The 18,681-nt window shown below is 48.8% G+C and overlaps 1 protein-coding gene across 1 annotated transcript in view; it reads right to left on the bottom strand.

Annotated features, from left to right (window-relative positions):
* MTMR9 (myotubularin related protein 9) overlaps positions 1 to 14,600 on the bottom strand; it is a 32,317-nt gene extending 17,717 nt beyond the window's left edge. Inside the window, exons 1-4 of the mRNA XM_038396839.2 lie at positions 13,466 to 14,600; positions 10,599 to 10,707; positions 6,179 to 6,304; positions 450 to 623 (exon numbers count right to left, since the gene is read on the bottom strand). Of these exons, the coding sequence (XP_038252767.1) occupies positions 450 to 623; positions 6,179 to 6,304; positions 10,599 to 10,707; positions 13,466 to 13,650 (594 nt within the window). The 5' untranslated portion in view covers positions 13,651 to 14,600. The remainder of the gene's footprint in view (positions 1 to 449; positions 624 to 6,178; positions 6,305 to 10,598; positions 10,708 to 13,465) is intronic.
* Positions 14,601 to 18,681: the final 4,081 nt, after the last annotated feature.

Below are 18,681 nucleotides of genomic sequence, written 5' to 3'. Positions count from 1 at the left end.
ATCTCAGGGTGAAAAGGATCATGCAGTCTCTGTGGGCCATTCAGTCCATAGCCAATTGGCACAGGTAGTCCAACAAGTGCCAGTTGTGGAGGTGTGCGAGCAGGAAGTGGACATCTCTCTGCTGAGAGATGACTCATTTCCTATCCACTACTGAACAAATGTTAGATAACGTTTCAGTCACTACCAGTCTAGATTGGCAGTCCTATATTCCAACACCTAGAGTTGCCCAGGCTCTCTTGTTTACATATAAACGGCTATGAAAAGACAGTCTCAGAATAAGCTGGGTGGTGATAGTGAGTTAACATCTTATAAGTTGCATTGAAAGCCTTCAGAATATGTTATTTTTCAACAAACAGGGCAAAAGATTTCTGAAGAGACCTTTTTATTTTTTGTCCAGCCCAAGAAAACCAACTCCTCTTAAGTGCCCAAAGCACTCAAACAAGACTTACCATCCCATTCTTCTTATGATAATAGCTTAGAACGGGGAAGCGGCCACCATGGCGAAAGGTTGCAACTCTCCGAAGGGCCTCATCATCAATTGATTTTGGGACAGTGACAGCTGGTGGATAGGAGGGGCAGACAGAGAACTCCTTATTGACATAGCTCAGCCGCCATTCAGTCGTCTGGAAAAGATACAAGAGAATGTTTTGTTATAGTAGAAAATGAATGCTGCAGTTTTAGGAGGAAATGTTAGAAAGCCAAGCAATTCTAAGTTAAAGTTAAAACTACAAAAAAAAAGTTATAAAATACCAACTGAAAGTCTACAGACAAGGTCACTTAGATTTTTGGTTTGTCACTTGTGCCTCACCCAAAACCAGGAGACAATTCCTCCCCGCACCATCCTCTTCCCCAAAAAAACAATTATGCAACTGCACTAATGAGCACACTTTAACAAGGCAAGCCAGTGCTGCCAAAAATTGATGTTTGCTATTTTTTTTTTAAATCAACGTTATTAGCCTCTCTGTAATGAGCACAGCAATAGAATTAGCTATAGATGCAGTCATCTTTAATCCCATATAAAGGGGATTCCAGCATTTATCAATCATGTGAACTCTCTGCGACAAGGATATATTACAGGTCTGCAAAGGGGCCTTGATCTAGGCCTCTAGATAATACTGAAACACAAATAGCATCAACTGGTGCCCCCACCACTACCACCAGCAATAGCAACTGTAGGAAGTTTTAGCAAGTTTCCCAATGTATACCAAGCCAAAGGGACTGAAGGTCCATCTATGCTTGAAGATTGAACTGTTTCTGAGGTGAAATACAGTAGTTTAACATTTGTAGCACTGTTTTCTCCTTCAAAGGTTTGCCATGTCCCCAAGCTCATGTAAACCAGTATGCTGACTCCAGATACAGCACTCCCTGCAACAATTGCTGTACCTGGGCACTGTGGGTCTCCCAATGTACCTATTTCATATTTTTGCACAGCTCCCTGAAATTGAGATTTGTGACAGAACCTGCTAAGTACTGAGAAGATACCGAATTCACCCTCGAGCGAGGCATCTCTCTGCTCAGCAAGCCATTTTTGACAGAACTGGCAATGCAGAAACTGCTGAATATCTGGGGCCAGACACAGCAGCTGAGAATACAGTAGGCAAAGAATAAAGGCCCCTAAGGGTAACTCACTGACTAGAGTGCTGATTTACTGAAGTCTATGCTAGAACCACTGACTGATCAGGAGCTAGGAGAGCTCACATTGCAGCTTCATACAAGCCCAGCTCAGGTGCCTGTTGGCTATGGATCTTTATCACTTTGAATGCCATGTTTGGACCAAGAATAGTACTTGGTGGATCAGGTCATGCTGGAGGCCTGGGATAAGAACCAATGGCTGCAGAACTTTCAGATAAGCAAGACCTTTCTCTCAGGGAGCCTGCCCCGACAGTGGAATGCCAGGCCACCCCAACCAGAGTTAATCTATGGAAAAGAGGGTGGAGGATGCACTACTGAAGCTGGTAACCCCAAGCGCTAAATGCTCCAATGGGGTTGGGAAACCCATACTGGGGGCTGCTGTGAATATCTTGCACTATGAAAAGATTGGCTGGGGAAGTGCAAGATGCCCCGAAAAGCAGTAAGAGGGTTTTGTTTTGTTTTGTTTATTAATGTGGTGGCAAAACAGATGGCATGTATTGTGTCCACCCAATCCAGCAGAATATCTCAATCAGAAAGGCAACTACTGCATATTGACACAAGCCCTTGAGGATCACTGGAGTCCACCACGCGGATGGATACATAAATTGGCCTGGAATTTGCTTTGATTACAATGAACGTCAGGTTTATTTTCAAAAGTAGCAGGCTGGCAGCCAGATACACCTGTGGAAGGATCCTGACAAAAAGAGGTGTCTGCTGAAGAGGAATGGCACTGCTGTTGTCTAGGTCTCCTTTGCTATTGTTACCTGCTGTGTTATGTGTAGTACCTCTGCCTGACAGTTAGAATGGACCTTAACTATGTTTCACAAACAAATATGGTTCCAATCTGTAGTCAAGTTAGGAAAAACCCCTATTCAGAGAATTATGGAAGATTAGGGTGGGAAGAGACCTCAGAAGATCATCTAGTCCAATCCCCTGTTCAATGCAGGGCCAACACAACTAAATCATCCCAGCCAGGGCTATATCAAGCTGGGCCTTAAAAACCTCTAAGGATGGAGGTTGCACCACCTCTCTAGGTAACCTCTCTAGATGCTTCACCACTCTCCTAGTGAAATAGTGTTTCCTAATATCCAACCTAGACCTTCCCCACTGCAACTTGAGACCATTGCTCCACCATTGCGCCACCACTGAGAACAGCCGAGCTCCATCCTCTTTGGAACCCTGCTTCAGGTAGTTGAAGGCTGATATCAAATCCCCCCTCACTCTTCTCTTCTCCAGAGTAAACAAGCCCAGTTTTCTCAGCCTCGCCTCGTAAGTCATGTGCCCCAGTCCCCTCATAATTTTCACTGCCCTCCGCTGGACTCTCTCCAATTTGTCCACATCCCTTCTGTAGTGGGGGGCCCAAAACTGGATGCAATATTCCAGATGTGGCCTCACCAGTGCCGAATAGAGGGGAATAATCACTTCTCTCTATCTGCTGGCAATGCTCCTATTAATGTAGCTGAATATGCCGTTAGCCTTCTCGGCAACAAGGGCACACTACTGACTCATATCCAGCTTCTCATCCACTGTAATCCCTAGATCCCCAGCCTGTAGCGGTGCATGGGATTCTTCCTTCCTAAGTGCAGGATTCTGCACTTGTCCTTGTTGAACCTCATCAGATTTCTTTGGGCCAAATCCTCCAATTTCTCTAGGTCACTCTGAACCCTATCCCTATCCACCTCTCCCCGCAGCTTAGTGTCATCTGCGAACTTGCTGAGGGTGCAATCCATCCCATCATCCAGATCATTAATGAAGATGTTGAACAAAACCAGCCCCAGGATCGACTCCTGGGGCACTCCGCTTGATACGGGCTGCCAACTAGACATGAGGTTACTTAATTTATTGTAATGAGGTTACTTGTTTGCATGTACCTCTCTCTGTAAACATGTTTGTCTCTGCATGTTTCAAGTTTTTGCTTTCAACACAAAATATTCAGGTCTTTAGCCAGCAGAAAGTGTTGTTTGTTTCCCATAATGGTCACACAAAGACCTCAGCTATGTATTTCATCTTCTACACCTAAAAATTAGAACAACCTAGCTACATCACTCCCTGTACACTGTAGTTAGGTTGCCCTAAGCCCCCCGCGGAAAAAATTCTTCAATTGACCTAGCTACCACCTCTCAAACAGGTGGATTAACGACGTTGATGGAAAAACCCCTCATGCCGATGCAGGAAGCGTCTACACTGCGGTGCTACAGCAGCACTGTAGCTATGCCACAGTAGCATAGACATACCCTTAGTTCCATTATTTAGCTGTAGAACTTGCTGTTGTGATGGATTCATTAGAACAGTCATGCATGGCAGAAACTTGACAAGAATGCTGCTGCCCTGTACATCACCCTCCCGAGACAGGATCATTAGTACACACACAGTCTATGGTATCAATAAATGACAGCAGATTGCAACTTGTAAATTGCTCCATCTTCTTTGAAGCAAGTTTGCATTAAATGTTCTTGCCACAGCATCCAAGAGGACTCAAAACAAGAATATGTTGCAATGTAGCATGACTAAGCAACACTTCCGCTAAATATCTGGAGTGCTGTACTTGAAGTGTACTGTGACATTTTATTACAAAGGCAAGATGACATTCTGTCAATCAGTTTTACATGAATACAATTACACATGGGATACACACTCCTGGGGCTCTACAGAATCTATGTGACAACTGAAAAAGTTAAAGCAGACCAACTTTTTTTTTTAGTTTCACCTCAGTATTCTTAAAACTCCAAGGTTCTCGTACACAACTGAGTAAAATGTGAAATCAGTACAATGCTCAGCGATACACTCTGTTTGAATTAGAGAGTTCCTGAAAAAACAGTGATAATTAGGAACCTACCAAATTCACAGTCCGTTTTGGTCAATTTCATGGTCTTGGGATTTTTTAAAAGTCATAAAATTTCACGATTTCAGGTATTTAAATCTGAAATGTTACAATGTTGTAACTGTAGGGGCCCTGACCCAAAAGAGGATTGTGTGGAGGTCGCTCAGTTATCATGGGGGGGGAGGTGGGGGTCGTGGTATTGCCATCCTTACTTCTGCACAGCTGCCTTCACAGCTGGGCCCTCTACATGCCTCCCACATCTACACTAGCATCCTGTTGCCTCCCTGCCGCCAGAACCTTTCCCTGCCACAGTGACTCTGGACTGCTTTCGTTTTCTAACGACCACAGCAAACCAAACACGCTCTATTATCCGCCATATATGGGAAACAGCAAGCATCACAGACATTAGACTGGGCTGCAGCTTAAAAAAACAAAATCAAAAATCAATGTTTCCTTTTTTGTTCTGAGGATGTACTAATGGATGTGGTATCTGGCACACGAAGCACGGTGCATGGTTACTGCCGCTTTGAAGTCTGAAATATTCTGGCCTGGTGGAGGCTTAGATGAACTAGCATTAGCACTGGTGGGAACCCCATGGCTCCCTCTGGCGAGACTCTTTTTTTAAGTACTGTGTCACTTAAAACTTGCTAAAAGCAAGTTAACTGACACAATGGAAAAAATGGATCCATCCACAGAAGCCTTGTCTACACTACAGATGCCGTCAAGGTTAGCAGCGACTCAGATGAACTGGTGGTAGTACTGGTGGGATTTTTTTTTTTGGTAGATTTCCCCATTGCACATAAGGCTTGAGACGGTTTAGAACAGGGATGGTCAAATTGTGGTTCGCGAGCCACATGTGGCGCTTTTACAGTTAAAGTGAGGCTCGGGGAGCCCACCCCCCACCTGCCAGACTTGGGGGAGGGAGCTTGGAACCTCTGCCTTACAGTAGGGTGGTAAGAGTAGGGGCTTCTGTCCAGCAGGGCAAGGGAGGATCTTGGGGCTTCAGCCCCACGGGCCATGCTTGCCAGGGCTTCAGCAGGAGCATGGCTGAAGCCCCAAGCCCCGGCAGGGGCCTCCTGCAGGGCTGATGCCCTGAGCCTCGGCAGGCACGCCCCAGCTCTTGAACTTCTGAAGATTGCAATATGTAGCTCAAAGGGTCAGTAAGTTTGGCCACCCCTAGTTTAGAACTTTGAGTGAAATGGGTGGAAATAAACAAATTCCTGAACTGTGGCTAGCAGAAAGATCTTTAGAGACTAACATTCCAGTCCCTTCAATTAAGGGCTGAAAAACCGCCTACATTTCAGTTCTCCAAACCCAGGAGAACTTGATTGAATTTATTCCCAAGGACAAACAAGCATTTTTTTTTTTTAAAAACGTATCCTGGCTTCCTTTATATGTAAGGAACAAGGGAAACACCACCTCCTCCCACTCCCCACGTAACTTTGCAGGTAACCTTTAAGCAGATACTTTAAAACCCACTTGCACATAGAAAAGAATAGGTGCCGAACAGCCAGCCCCAACAGCACACAGGTTACTTTTGACCCATGAACAGTTTTAATTTTCGACCCACACAGGATATAGCTGGTTTCATTAAGGGCTCCATCCTACACAGTGCTGCATCGAACAGCTCAGCCGACATGCACACATACATTCGGCAGGATCAAGCCCCAAGCGATTGTGTGATTCTCTGTGTATGGCTACAAAAATTTCTGATATCCAACTTACTAATGAACTGAGAAGTTCGAACTCTCGCTCAGGCAGGAAGGAGTGCCAGCCATCTTCGACAACTTCAAACATGGGCCGGTAAAAGAAGGGATACATTAGTGTGACAGAATCCAGGGTGGACAATGCCTGTGGAAAAAAATGAAGCATGAGTTTGTTCACTTAGGAGACCTTTCATGCCAAAAATGTCGGTACGATGTTCCTGTCTTTTAGATTTGGCAATACAATTTGGATTCAAAGTTTGTGTAGAATATCTGTATCTAGACTCATCTTTTATTTACCCTTACGCAAGGGTCACAATATTTTGCAGTAGCTGGTCCAAAATTCTATAATTTCCAGTAGCGATCCTGCAGCATTCTGAGCTATTACTGTCATATTTATTTGGTAAGGGTTTCTGCAGAACAGGCATAGCCGCGCAAGCTTCTCTAACATGGGCCACCACCAATGTACCTCCAGCCTCATCGCAGCATATCATCTCTGAGACTAAGAGGACAGTTATCTTATCACGGAGGCAAGGGATTGAAAGGACAAGAAATAAATTGTGGGATGGATATAGACCTCTGTCTGGAGTGGCCTGAGATCATCAGCTGATTTTTCACAGGGACTGAACAGCCAGATGGTAACAATAATTGTCCAATACCAAGCCAGACTAACTAGTGTCCATATCCTTTTACCAATTTGGAACCACCTACTAAACTACCATGGTTCCCATCTTTATTTTTGCTCATTTTATTGTACTGCCGTGTAAAATAAAGTAGGGTTTGCTGAGGTGTTTTATGCTTTTAACGCAAAAAGGGCAAAAACTTTTGATGCGGATTTTTTAAAACAACTAACAAAATCACCCAAAGCACAGGACTTGGTGGTCAACTACATGGACATCTGTTGGGAATATAATACAGCAGGGCACAGATTATCCAACAAGTTCTTGGCATGCTCTGGAAACAGCTTTTTATTACAGAAGGTGGAGAAAGCGATTAGGAGAGAGGCTGTTCTAGATTTGATTCTGACTAAAAGGGAGGAGCTGGATTGAGAATTTGAAGATAGATGGCAGCTTGGGTGAAAGTGATGATGAAATAATGAGTTCATGAGTATAAGGAATGGTAGGCGGGAAAAGAGCACACTAAAGACAATGGACTTCAAGAAGGCAGACTTTAGCAAACTCAGAACTGGTAGCAGCCTGTCTAAGGGGAAAAAAAAGAGTTCTGGAGAACTGGCAGTTTTTTAAAGGGACACTATTAAGGGTGCAAGAGCAATCTATCCTGGTGCATAGGAATGAGAGGAAGTATAATAAGAGACCACCCTGGCTTAACCAGATCTTCAATGACCTGAACCTCAAAAAAGGGTCATATAAAAAGTGGAAACTAGATCAAATTACAATGAATGAATTTAAAAAACAAAACAAAAACAAAAAAAACCCAAAACCCCCACCACAAGAATGTAGGGACAAAATAAGAAAGGCCAAGGCAAAAAATAAGATTAAACTAGCTATGAACATGAAGAGTAACAAAAAAACATTTTACAATTACATGAGCAGCAAGATGAAGACTTAAGACAGGGAAGGCTCATTACTCAGTGAAGAGGGAAAGACAACAGTAGAAAACGCAGCAATGGCCGAAGCGTTAAATGCCTTTTTTGTTTCAGTTCTCACCAAAAACACATTAGCGGTGATTGGACAACTTAATATAGCGAACATCTGTGTAAATGGGGTAGGATCAGAGGCTAAAATAGGGAATGAACAAGTTAAGAATTACTTATACAAAAGTTAGATGTCTTGAAGCTGGCAGGGCCTGACGAAATACGAACTGGCTGAAGAGCTATTACGTGATTATCTTTGAGATCCAGTGACTGCAGATAGCAGAGTTGCCAGGAGACTGGAAAAGGGCAAATATTGTACCTATCTCTAAAGAGGGGAATAAAGACAACGCAGGGAATTACAGACCAGTCAGCTTAACTTCAGTACTCAGAAAGATAATGGAAAAAATAAACAATTTGTAAGGACCAAGAAGAAAATAAGGTGTCAAGTAAGAGTCAACACAGAGTTATCAAGAACAAATCATGTCAAAGCAACCTAATACCCTTCTTTGACAGGGTAATAAGCTTAGTGGATAGAAAGCAGTACATGTGATATATCTCGTCTTCAATAAGGCTTCTGATAGTGTCTCAAAAGACCCTCTCTAACGAACTAGACAAATATAACCTAGACAAATCTATTATAAATTGGATGCACAAGTGGTTGGAAAAGTATATTCAGCGAGTAGTTATTAATGGTTCACAATTAAGCTGGAAGGGCATATCAACTGGGGTCCCACGTGGGTGGGGGGAAATGGAGGGGAGAGGGAGTGATCTGTCCTGGTTCTGGTTCTAATTCGAATCACTATCTTCATAAATTATTTGGATAATGGCTCAGAGAGTACACTTATAGTCTGCAGACAATACGAAGCTGGAGGGGTTGCAAGTGCTTTGAGGGACAGGATTAGATTTCAGAATGATATTGACAAACTGGAGAAACGGTCTGAAATAAACAGGATGAAATTCAATAAGGACAAAAGCCAAGTAGTACACTTACAAAGGAATAATCAGTTGCACAAATACAAAATGGATAATGACTGCGTAGGAAGGAGTATTTCAGAAAAGGATCTGGGGGTTATAGTGGATCACAAACTAGTATGAGTCAAAAATGTAACACTGTTGCAAAAAAAGCAATCATGATTCTGGGATGTATTAGCACAAGTGTTATAAGCAAGACACAAGTAGTAATTCTTCTGCTCTACTCAGCATTGATAACTCCTTAACTGGAGTATTGTATCCAGTTCTGGGCATCACACTCTGGGAAAGATGTGGACCAACTGGAGAAAGTTCAGAGAAGAGCAACAAAAATGATTAAAGGTCTAGAAAACATGATTTACAAGGAAAGATTGAAAGAACTGGGTTTGTTTAGTATGGAGAAGAGAAGATTGAGGGGAAGACATCAGAGTCTTCAGATAAGTAAAAGGATGTTATAAAGAACAGGGTGATAAACTGGTCTCTTTAACCCCTAAGGACAGGATAAGAAGTAATGGGCTTAAATTGCAGCAAGGGAGATTTAGATTAGGAAGTTTTTCCTAGTGTCTAACTGTAAGGGTAATTAAGCATTGAATCAAATTACCAAGGGAGGTTGTGGAATCTCCGTCATTGGATGTTTTTAAAAACAGGTTAGAGGGACATCCTAGCCACCGCATCCCACAGCTCCGATTTGCCGAGAACTGAACTGCGGCCACTGGGGGGCTGTGCCTGCAGACGGCCGAAGTAAACAAAATGTCTCATGTCCCACCAGCAGATTACCCCGATGGACCACGTGCCGAAGGTTGCGGACCCTTGGTCTAGATAATACTTAGTCTTGCCTCAATGCAGGGGACTGGACTAGATGACCTACAAGTGTCCCTTCTGGTCCTACATTTCTAGGATTCTATGGTTCATTTGATACTGTCCTGCAGAGCGAGTTACTGGAACTAGAAGACAAGGCGCAGCTTGAGAATATAAACTAAATTTATATAATTGGCCCTGAAAATACACTAAGTCAAGTTAATTGCTATAATTTAAGCACAGTGTAATTTAATTGCAGTATAATTTACTTAACACAAAGTTAGTAGGACACACAAAAGCACTCCAAAACAGATGTATCTAGAACACTTGTGATGCTTACTTGCTTTCTGTGGGTATTTCCCATGCAATGGTACTCCTAAGGGTTACATTTGCAAAACAGTACAACAGAAGTATGGAAACAAGAGACTCATTAAACAGGAACACAGTCAAGGGAACTCGTTTTAAATAACATTCACCCGTCTTAGTAAAAGCATTTAGTTATGCTACTTATTCTTTGCCTGTTACTTAGCTTAGACTAGAATAGCCAGCTTCATTTTCTTATTTTCATGTACGAGCACAGTTCTGTCATGTTTGGGAAAAACCAAACTCTCTGGTCAGAGGTTTAATTAAAAAGAGGAACTATATTTTTGCTAGTAGTGTGGAAAAAAAACCCAAACATACTTCATATAATTACTCTTCTAACCCAAATGAGTGGTTTTATGCTCTTTGTTCACCTCCTAAAACAGTTTGAAGCACTCTACGTGGCAATAAGGATATACCGTATTAATATAGTGTCCACTGGGTTCAGTTATGTGATTGATTTGGGGGCCATACAAGTTCCCTAATAAGAACTCCCTCACTTGGGCTGCTTCTATCATCGGATAAACATGACTATCAAGATCTTTCTCAGTAACTTAAAATTAAAGCTTAGTTTTTATCCTACTAGAAACCTACATTCTGCCAGCCCCTTCTTCAATTTCTTTGAATAGCTGTTCGTAGTTAAGGTCTGAACAACGCTTTGAAAATATAAGTGCTATGGAAGTGTCATTTATTACTATGAGTAAATATTAAAAGCTCTTACCTCAATAGAGCTAGCAATGTTCAAACACTCCTCCATTCCGGGTATATCCAGTTGAATAATCCTCAGATCTTTGCATTTTATAATGATGGTGCCTAACGAGCCAACAAACCTGCAGTGAAAGATACAGTATGTTGAACTATGAAGAGAAATAGCCTCTATGGATGTCCAAATTCCTAGATAAATATACACAGGTCTTCCAGCAGCGCATACATGCAAAATAAATGACTACTACTTGTTGGAGCTTTATCTGCTCTGCATTCTTTTAGAAAATATGTGCTATTCAAATCTTCCAGCAAGATATGTTCTTATGTAACTATGTTACTTGCTAATGCTTTAAGGTACGAATCTCTTCCCCATGTGCCTCTATAAAAGAGAAAGTAAGTATTGGTTGCCTGGAAAAAAAAATGGGTGTGCCCCCTTTTTTTTTTTTTTTTTTTTGCTTTTGATGGTGGTGCGTGGGTATGCATGTGTTGAAGGGGATAGAGGGTTAAAGGCTTTCTTCCTGATTTCCAATGTTTAGAAAACAAACAACCCCCACATCTCAGGTATTTCAAGTATGAGATTTCCTGATATTCCTAGAAGATGCAGACTGGGAGCTCTCTGATCCACTAACTGAATGCACAGAAGTGTTGAATCTAACAGTGTTGAATCTTTTTTTTATATGTTTGAGTTAATAATGGTTAACTAAAAAGACAAAAATGTTTCACTCTGACTAACAACTACTTTCCTGCTCAATTAAACAGGTTTCATTTGCTTGATATCTACAAAGTCATAACTGTACTAGGTTCTCCAGTCCTCAGAGTCTTCCAGGAATAAGATGTACACAAGCCCTTAATATTTAATGTAAAAACATGCAGATAAAGATACCTATTAAAAATGTCTCAGGTGTTCCTTATGCAGCAGAAAGAAGCATACATTTTGAATATATAAAAGGGTTTCCTTCATGTTAACTAGCAAAAAAAAACCTTGTTGCTGTTAAAAATACAAAGGATGGAAGTGAGTAGGAAAATAAGAGCAGGGAGATAAATGTTCAAATATCTCACAGAGCATGAGGGTGTTAGCAGAAGCTGATAGGGTTTAGCAAGACAGACAAGGAGCTCAGCTGTACCGTATCAGAGTAGAGAGTGTTATATACGTGGGACTCAGCGTAAAGTGGTCTGGGTAGATTTGGTAGCATGGGTTAGTGAGAGACTGGGAATCACAACTCTGGGGTTCTACTACTAGTTCTACCCAGTTGGGCATGGCTTTGAAGCAACGTTTACAAAGATGATAGATTTTTAGAAGAAAGGTGGTACAGAAATATCAACCATAATACAGTCGGATCGGTTTTGTTTTGGCATTCCTTTATGTTTTATCCTCACAGTTCACAATGGGTGCCATTTGTTGACAGCACAAAGTGGTCCTTGATGAAATGCAGGCCATAGTAAGCAGCACAGGCAGTATAGCTGTAATTGCCTGGATACAGTACAGCTGTCTGGGTGGGATGAGTCATAATTTTTTGGCCAACACCACATCACTATATAAAAGCTAAATTGTAACCAAACAAGACAAAATTCAGTAATTTGGTTTCAGAATTATTTCTTCTAAGCCATTATGTCAGCTAAAAAAAAATATTTTCTTCATTCAGTAGTCATGACTGTTTCTCCAGCACTGAAGAATTGCTAACACTGGGATAAATGGATGGAACAGCTGTCCAATTTCAGTGATGATCCAATACATGTATCCGTATGCCCTCCTGCACTGCTATTTCATAACTTCCTGTAGTAATAGTTAATATACTAGTGGGGCTGTTTTTCCTCTCTGCATTTCTTGAAGCTTAGTGACATCACCAGTATCATTAAAGACAGCTCTTCTCCACAATGAGACCAATAGGCCGTACGCTTAAAGAGAGTTGCTCATGAAACGCAAAAAGCCAATACAAAAAAAAAAAGCAGCAGCTTTGGTACTCATGCCACAAAATGATTATGAAAAACTACCAGCCCAAGTACAAACATCTCTCACCCACCCTTCTCACGATACAAAATACTGTACATTACTTGCTCATCAAAGGGATATTCACATCAGCAAGGCGGGAGGATAGAATTTTGTAAGCCTGCTCTACTGGCACATTGGTTTGTCTTAGGGTCATTACTATATTGGAACTAAAGGAATGCATGGCTTTGAATATTTACCAAACCCTACAGAACGGCATATGTTGTAATCCCTGTTTTTCTTCCTTCTCCAGCAGGGAACAAGGATATTTAAGAGGTAATCTCTAAATGGATCGGATGGAATGGCTCAGTGATAGAGTCTATACTGAAGTAGAGTAGCCAACATTAATCAACTTTATCAAGCCACACAATGAGGGAGATGTAGGCATAGTACCATTACACTGGTCCATGTATGGCAGTGTGGCCTCACGCACAGAGTACTGGACAAGGTCTCCAAAGATATGGGTTCTATTCCTGGCTCTACCTTTGGCCTTGCTGTGCATCTTGGTCAAATTGTTTTGCCTGATGCTTACAGCCTTTCTAAAGTGTTTTGAGATCCACAGATGGAAAGCATTGTACAAAAGCTAAATATTATTGAACTGTAGCCCCTTTCATTCATGCACTTTGCAAATGTCAGTCATCCCAGGAAGGTCAGCAATTATCACCCTCATTTTCCAGAAGAGGAAAACCAAGACAGAAGTGAAGTAACTCAACCAATGTCCCAAACAGGACTAGAATGCAGCTATCCTGGTGCTCAGTCCTCTGTTTTAATCACTTGGCTGCACTCTCCTCCAGACCTAGAGCTAAACCCTTGGATTCCACCCAGTTCTTCACAATGCTTTTTCCCATTCCTTACGAAAAGGAGGAATTAGATAGGGCAAAGAAGGGGAAAAATACCTTTTTTCAATAGAGTCAATGTTTGAGTGCAGCAGCCACAGCTCCTCAGCATTGTCCTGGCGCCGAGATGAGAGGATGAGGTGATGGCCAGTCAAGCATAGCGTCCCTTCCACTGCTGGATAGAAGGGACGGTGCAAGACCACATTATCTGCTCGTGGTGTCTTGATTAGCTCTGCAAACTCCATGTTTCTCTGAGGTTGGTACAGGCTTGGGAATGACCCTGGCAACTAACTAGCTCGGGGGGGGGGGGAGAAAGCCCAACTTCTAGCAGCAGCACCAGTACCTCCTGTTGGAGCCAAAAAGGGGGATCCACACAATCCCAGGGATCTTCCACAGTTGCTGGTGCCAGCAGCTACCAGGGAGCCAAAGAGTTGGGGAGGGTCATAACTCAAGGGGCGATTCCCAGCTCCCACCTTAGGAGTGAGGGAGTCGCGTGCCTCACTTCTGGGGGGGGTGTCTCCAGGGAGGAGATGTGGGGGGGAGGGGGTGTCACAATCCCACCTCTCTGTGGAGGGAGGGGGAATAGGATGGGGGGGGCGGGGGAGGGTGTCACAATGGGTCCCAGCTCCCAGGGTAGCTCCGGGGGGGGGTCCCTAACACGCTGGGGGGAGGGGAGTCACAACCCCAGCTCCTTGGCGCTGGGGGGAGGGGGGAAGGGGGAGTTGCTCTCACAGCTCCCAGTAAGCGAGGCCCCCTGCGGGACGCTGCAGCCCCGCCCTAGGAACGGGGAGCCTGGCCCGGCTGTGGCCCCTCCCCGGCCGGCCAGCCGGCTCCACAGCAGTAACAACAGCAGGAAGGAAGCCCCGTCTTCATGGCCCATTCCCCGGATGGTGGGACACAGAAAGGGAGGGGGCAGCTGGACCCCACGTGCCCTCACAGGCCCAATCCCCAGCCACCTCCCGCTCGTGAGGGCGGAAGAGAGTCAGACGCCCGGCCCGGCCGAGCGCCTGCCCCTACCGGAAGTAGTTCCCTACAGAAACGATGCGGCGCACCCCAGCACATCGGTTCCGCATCCAAAGCGGCCTGCCCCTGTATTTCCGTATCACGGGGAGCGGGGGCTGCTGTAACCCCACGGGAGGAGGGCGGGGGCCGGGGAGAGTAAAGAGAGCGGCGGGGCCGAGGGTCCGTGCGGACGGGGTGTAGGGCGAGTGAGGGGCTGGGGGAACGAGGGCGAGACTGGGAAAGAGCATGCACTTGGGGCGGGGAGCTGAGGAGGGGCTGTAGGGGAAGGAGGAAGGAGTGGAGCTCCGGGTTGGGATTGGCTGAAGGGGAGGGGGCGGGGCCGAAGAGGGAGGAACCCATGGGCGGGGCCAAAGGGGAGGAGCTCGTAGGGGCGGGGCTGAAGGGGTGGAGCTCAGCAGTGGGCTTGACTGAAGGGGGAGGAACTCATGGGCGGGGCCAAAGAGGAAGGAGCTCATGGGGGCGAGGCCAAGGGGGAGGGGCTAGGGATGAGGAGCTCGAGTGGGGAGGGGCTGAAGAGGAGGAGCTCAGGAGTGGGGTTGGCTGAAGGGAAGGGGAGGGGCTGAAGGATGAGCGCTCAGGGGGAGGGGCTGAAGAGGAGGAGCTCAGGGGTGGGGTTGGCTGAAGGAAGGCGGAGGGGCTGAAGGATGAGCGCTCAGGGGGAGGAGCTGAAGGGGTGGAGCTCAGGGGTGGGGTTGGCTAATGGAAGGGGGCGGGGCTGAAGGATGAGAGCTCAGGGGGAGGGGCTGAAGGGGTGGAGCTCAGGGGTGGGGTTGGCTGAAGGAAGGGGGAGGGGCTGAAGGATGAGCGCTCAGGGGGAGGAGCTGAAGGGGTGGAGCTCAGGGGTGGGGTTGGCTGAAGGGAAGGGGAGGGGCTGAAGGACGAGGCGCTCAGGGGGAGGGGCTGAAGGGGTGGAGCTCAGGGGTGGGGTTGGCTAAGGGAAGGGGGCGGGGCTGAAGGATGAGCGCTCAGGGGGAGGGCCTGAAGGGTGGAACTCAGGGGTGGGGTTGGCTAAGGGAAGGGGGCGGGGCTGAAGGATGAGCGCTCAGGGGAGGGGCTGAAGGGGTGGGGCTGGCTGAAGGGAAGGGGGAGGGGCTGAAGGATGAGCGCTCAGGGGGAGGATTGGCAGAAGGGAAGGGGGCGGGGCTGAAGGATGAGCGCTCAGGGGGAGGGGCTGAAGGGGTGGAGCTCAGGGGTGGGGTTGGCTGAAGGGAAGGGGAGGGGCTGAAGGATGAGAGCTCAGGGGGAGGGGCTGAAGAGGAGGAGCTCAGGGGTGGGGTTGGCTAAGGGAAGGGGGCGGGGCTGAAGGATGAGAGCTCAGGGGGAGGGGCTGAAGGGGTGGAGCTCAGGGGTGGGGTTGGCTAAGGGAAGGGGAGGGGCTGAAGGATGAGAGCTCAGGGGGAGGGGCTGAAGGGGTGGAGCTCAGGGGTGGGGTTGGCTAAGGGAAGGGGAGGGGCTGAAGGATGAGCGCTCAGGGGGAGGGGCTGAAGAGGAGGAGCTCAGGGGTGGGGTTGGCTGAAGGAAGGGGGAGGGGCTGAAGGATGAGCGCTCAGGGGGAGGGGCTGAAGGGGTGGAGCTCAGGGGTGGGGTTGGCTGAAGGGAAGGGGAGGGGCTGAAGGACGAGGCGCTCAGGGGGAGGGGCTGAAGGGTGGAGCTCAGGGGTGGGGTTGGCTGAAGGGAAGGGGGCGGGGCTGAAGGATGAGCGCTCAGGGGGAGGAGCTGAAGAGGAGGAGCTCAGGGGTGCGGTTGGCTGAAGGAAGGGGGAGGGGCTGAAGGATGAGCGCTCAGGGGGAGGGGCTGAAGGGGTGGAGCTCAGGGGTGGGGTTGGCTGAAGGAAGGGGGAGGGGCTGAAGGATGAGCGCTCAGGGGGAGGGGCTGAAGGGGTGGAGCTCAGGGGTGGGGTTGGCTAATGGAAGGGGGCGGGGCTGAAGGATGAGAGCTCAGGGGGAGGGGCTGAAGGGGTGGAGCTCAGGGGTGGGGTTGGCTAAGGGAAGGGGAGGGGCTGAAGGATGAGAGCTCAGGGGGAGGGGCTGAAGGGGTGGAGCTCAGGGGTGGGGTTGGCTAAGGGAAGGGGAGGGGCTGAAGGATGAGCGCTCAGGGGGAGGGTTGGCTGAAGGGAAGGGGGCGGGGCTGAAGGATGAGCGCTCAGGGGGAGGGGCTGAAGAGGAGGAGCTCAGGGGTGGGGTGGCTGAAGGGAAGGGGAGGGGCTGAAGGACGAGGCGCTCAGGGGGAGGGGCTGAAGGGTGGAGCTCAGGGGTGGGGTTGGCTAAGGGAAGGGGGAGGGGCTGAAGGATGAGCGCTCAGGGGGAGGGGCTGAAGGGGTGGAGCTCAGGGGTGGGGTTGGCTAAGGGAAGGGGGAGGGGCTGAAGGGATGGAGCTCAGGGGTGGGGTTGGCTGAAGGGAAGGGGAGGGGCTGAAGGATGAGCGCTCAGGGGGAGGGGCTGAAGGGGTGGAGCTCAGGGGTGGGGTTGGCTAAGGGAAGGGGGAGGGGCTGAAGGATGAGCGCTCAGGGGGAGGGGCTGAAGGGGTGGAGCTCAGGGGTGGGGTTGGCTGAAGGGAAGGGGAGGGGCTGAAGGATGAGAGCTCAGGGGGAGGGGCTGAAGGGGTGGAGCTCAGGGGTGGGGTTGGCTGAAGGGAAGGGGAGGGGCTGAAGGATGAGCGCTCAGGGGGAGGGGCTGAAGAGGAGGAGCTCGGGGTGGGGTTGGCTGAAGGAAGGGGGAGGGGCTGAAGGATGAGCGCTCAGGGGGAGGGGCTGAAGGGGTGGAGCTCAGGGGTGGGGTTGGCTGAAGGGAAGGGGAGGGGCTGAAGGACGAGGCGCTCAGGGGGAGGGGCTGAAGGGTGGAGCTCAGGGGTGGGGTTGGCTGAAGGGAAGGGGGCGGGGCTGAAGGATGAGCGCTCAGGGGGAGGAGCTGAAGAGGAGGAGCTCAGGGGTGCGGTTGGCTGAAGGAAGGGGGAGGGGCTGAAGGATGAGCGCTCAGGGGGAGGGGCTGAAGGGGTGGAGCTCAGGGGTGGGGTTGGCTGAAGGAAGGGGGAGGGGCTGAAGGATGAGCGCTCAGGGGGAGGGGCTGAAGGGGTGGAGCTCAGGGGTGGGGTTGGCTAATGGAAGGGGGCGGGGCTGAAGGATGAGAGCTCAGGGGGAGGGGCTGAAGGGGTGGAGCTCAGGGGTGGGGTTGGCTAAGGGAAGGGGAGGGGCTGAAGGATGAGAGCTCAGGGGGGGGGCTGAAGGGGTGGAGCTCAGGGGTGGGGTTGGCTAAGGGAAGGGGAGGGGCTGAAGGATGAGCGCTCAGGGGGAGGGGCTGAAGAGGAGGAGCTCAGGGGTGGGGTTGGCTGAAGGAAGGGGGAGGGGCTGAAGGATGAGCGCTGAGGGGGAGGGGCTGAAGGGGTGGAGCTCAGGGGTGGGGTTGGCTGAAGGAAGGGGGAGGGGCTGAAGGATGAGCGCTCAGGGGGAGGGGCTGAAGGAGTGGAGCTCAGGGGTGGGGTTGGCTGAAGGGAAGGGGAGGGGCTGAAGGACGAGGCGCTCAGGGGGAGGGGCTGAAGGGGTGGAGCTCAGGGGTGGGGTTGGCTAAGGGAAGGGGGCGGGGCTGAAGGATGAGCGCTCAGGGGGAGGGGCTGAAGGGTGGAACTCAGGGGTGGGGTTGGCTAAGGGAAGGGGGCGGGGCTGAAGGATGAGCGCTCAGGGGAGGGGCTGAAGGGGTGGAGCTCAGGGGTGGGGCTGGCTGAAGGGAAGGGGGAGGGGCTGAAGGATGAGCGCTCAGGGGGAGGGTTGGCTGAAGGGAAGGGGGCGGGGCTGAAGGATGAGCGCTCAGGGGGAGGGGCTGAAGAGGAGGAGCTCAGGGGTGGGGTGGCTGAAGGGAAGGGGAGGGGCTGAAGGACGAGGCGCTCAGGGGGAGGGGCTGAAGGGTGGAGCTCAGGGGTGGGGTTGGCTAAGGGAAGGGGGCGGGGCTGAAGGATGAGCGCTCAGGGGGAGGGGTTGAAGGGGTGGAGCTCAGGGGTGGGGTTGGCTAAGGGAAGGGGGAGGGGCTGAAGGGATGGAGCTCAGGGGTGGGGTTGGCTGAAGGGAAGGGGAGGGGCTGAAGGATGAGCGCTCAGGGGGAGGGGCTGAAGGGGTGGAGCTCAGGGGTGGGGTTGGCTAAGGGAAGGGGGAGGGGCTGAAGGATGAGCGCTCAGGGGGAGGGGCTGAAGGGGTGGAGCTCAGGGGTGGGGTTGGCTGAAGGGAAGGGGGAGGGGCTGAAGGATGAGAGCTCAGGGGGAGGGGC

The sequence above is a fragment of the Dermochelys coriacea genome, chromosome 3, assembly GCF_009764565.3.
Source record: "Dermochelys coriacea isolate rDerCor1 chromosome 3, rDerCor1.pri.v4, whole genome shotgun sequence".
Classification (NCBI taxonomy): domain Eukaryota; kingdom Metazoa; phylum Chordata; order Testudines; family Dermochelyidae; genus Dermochelys; species Dermochelys coriacea.
Note: the sequence above shows the minus strand (reverse complement) of the source record. Positions and strands in the feature narration are given on the sequence as shown.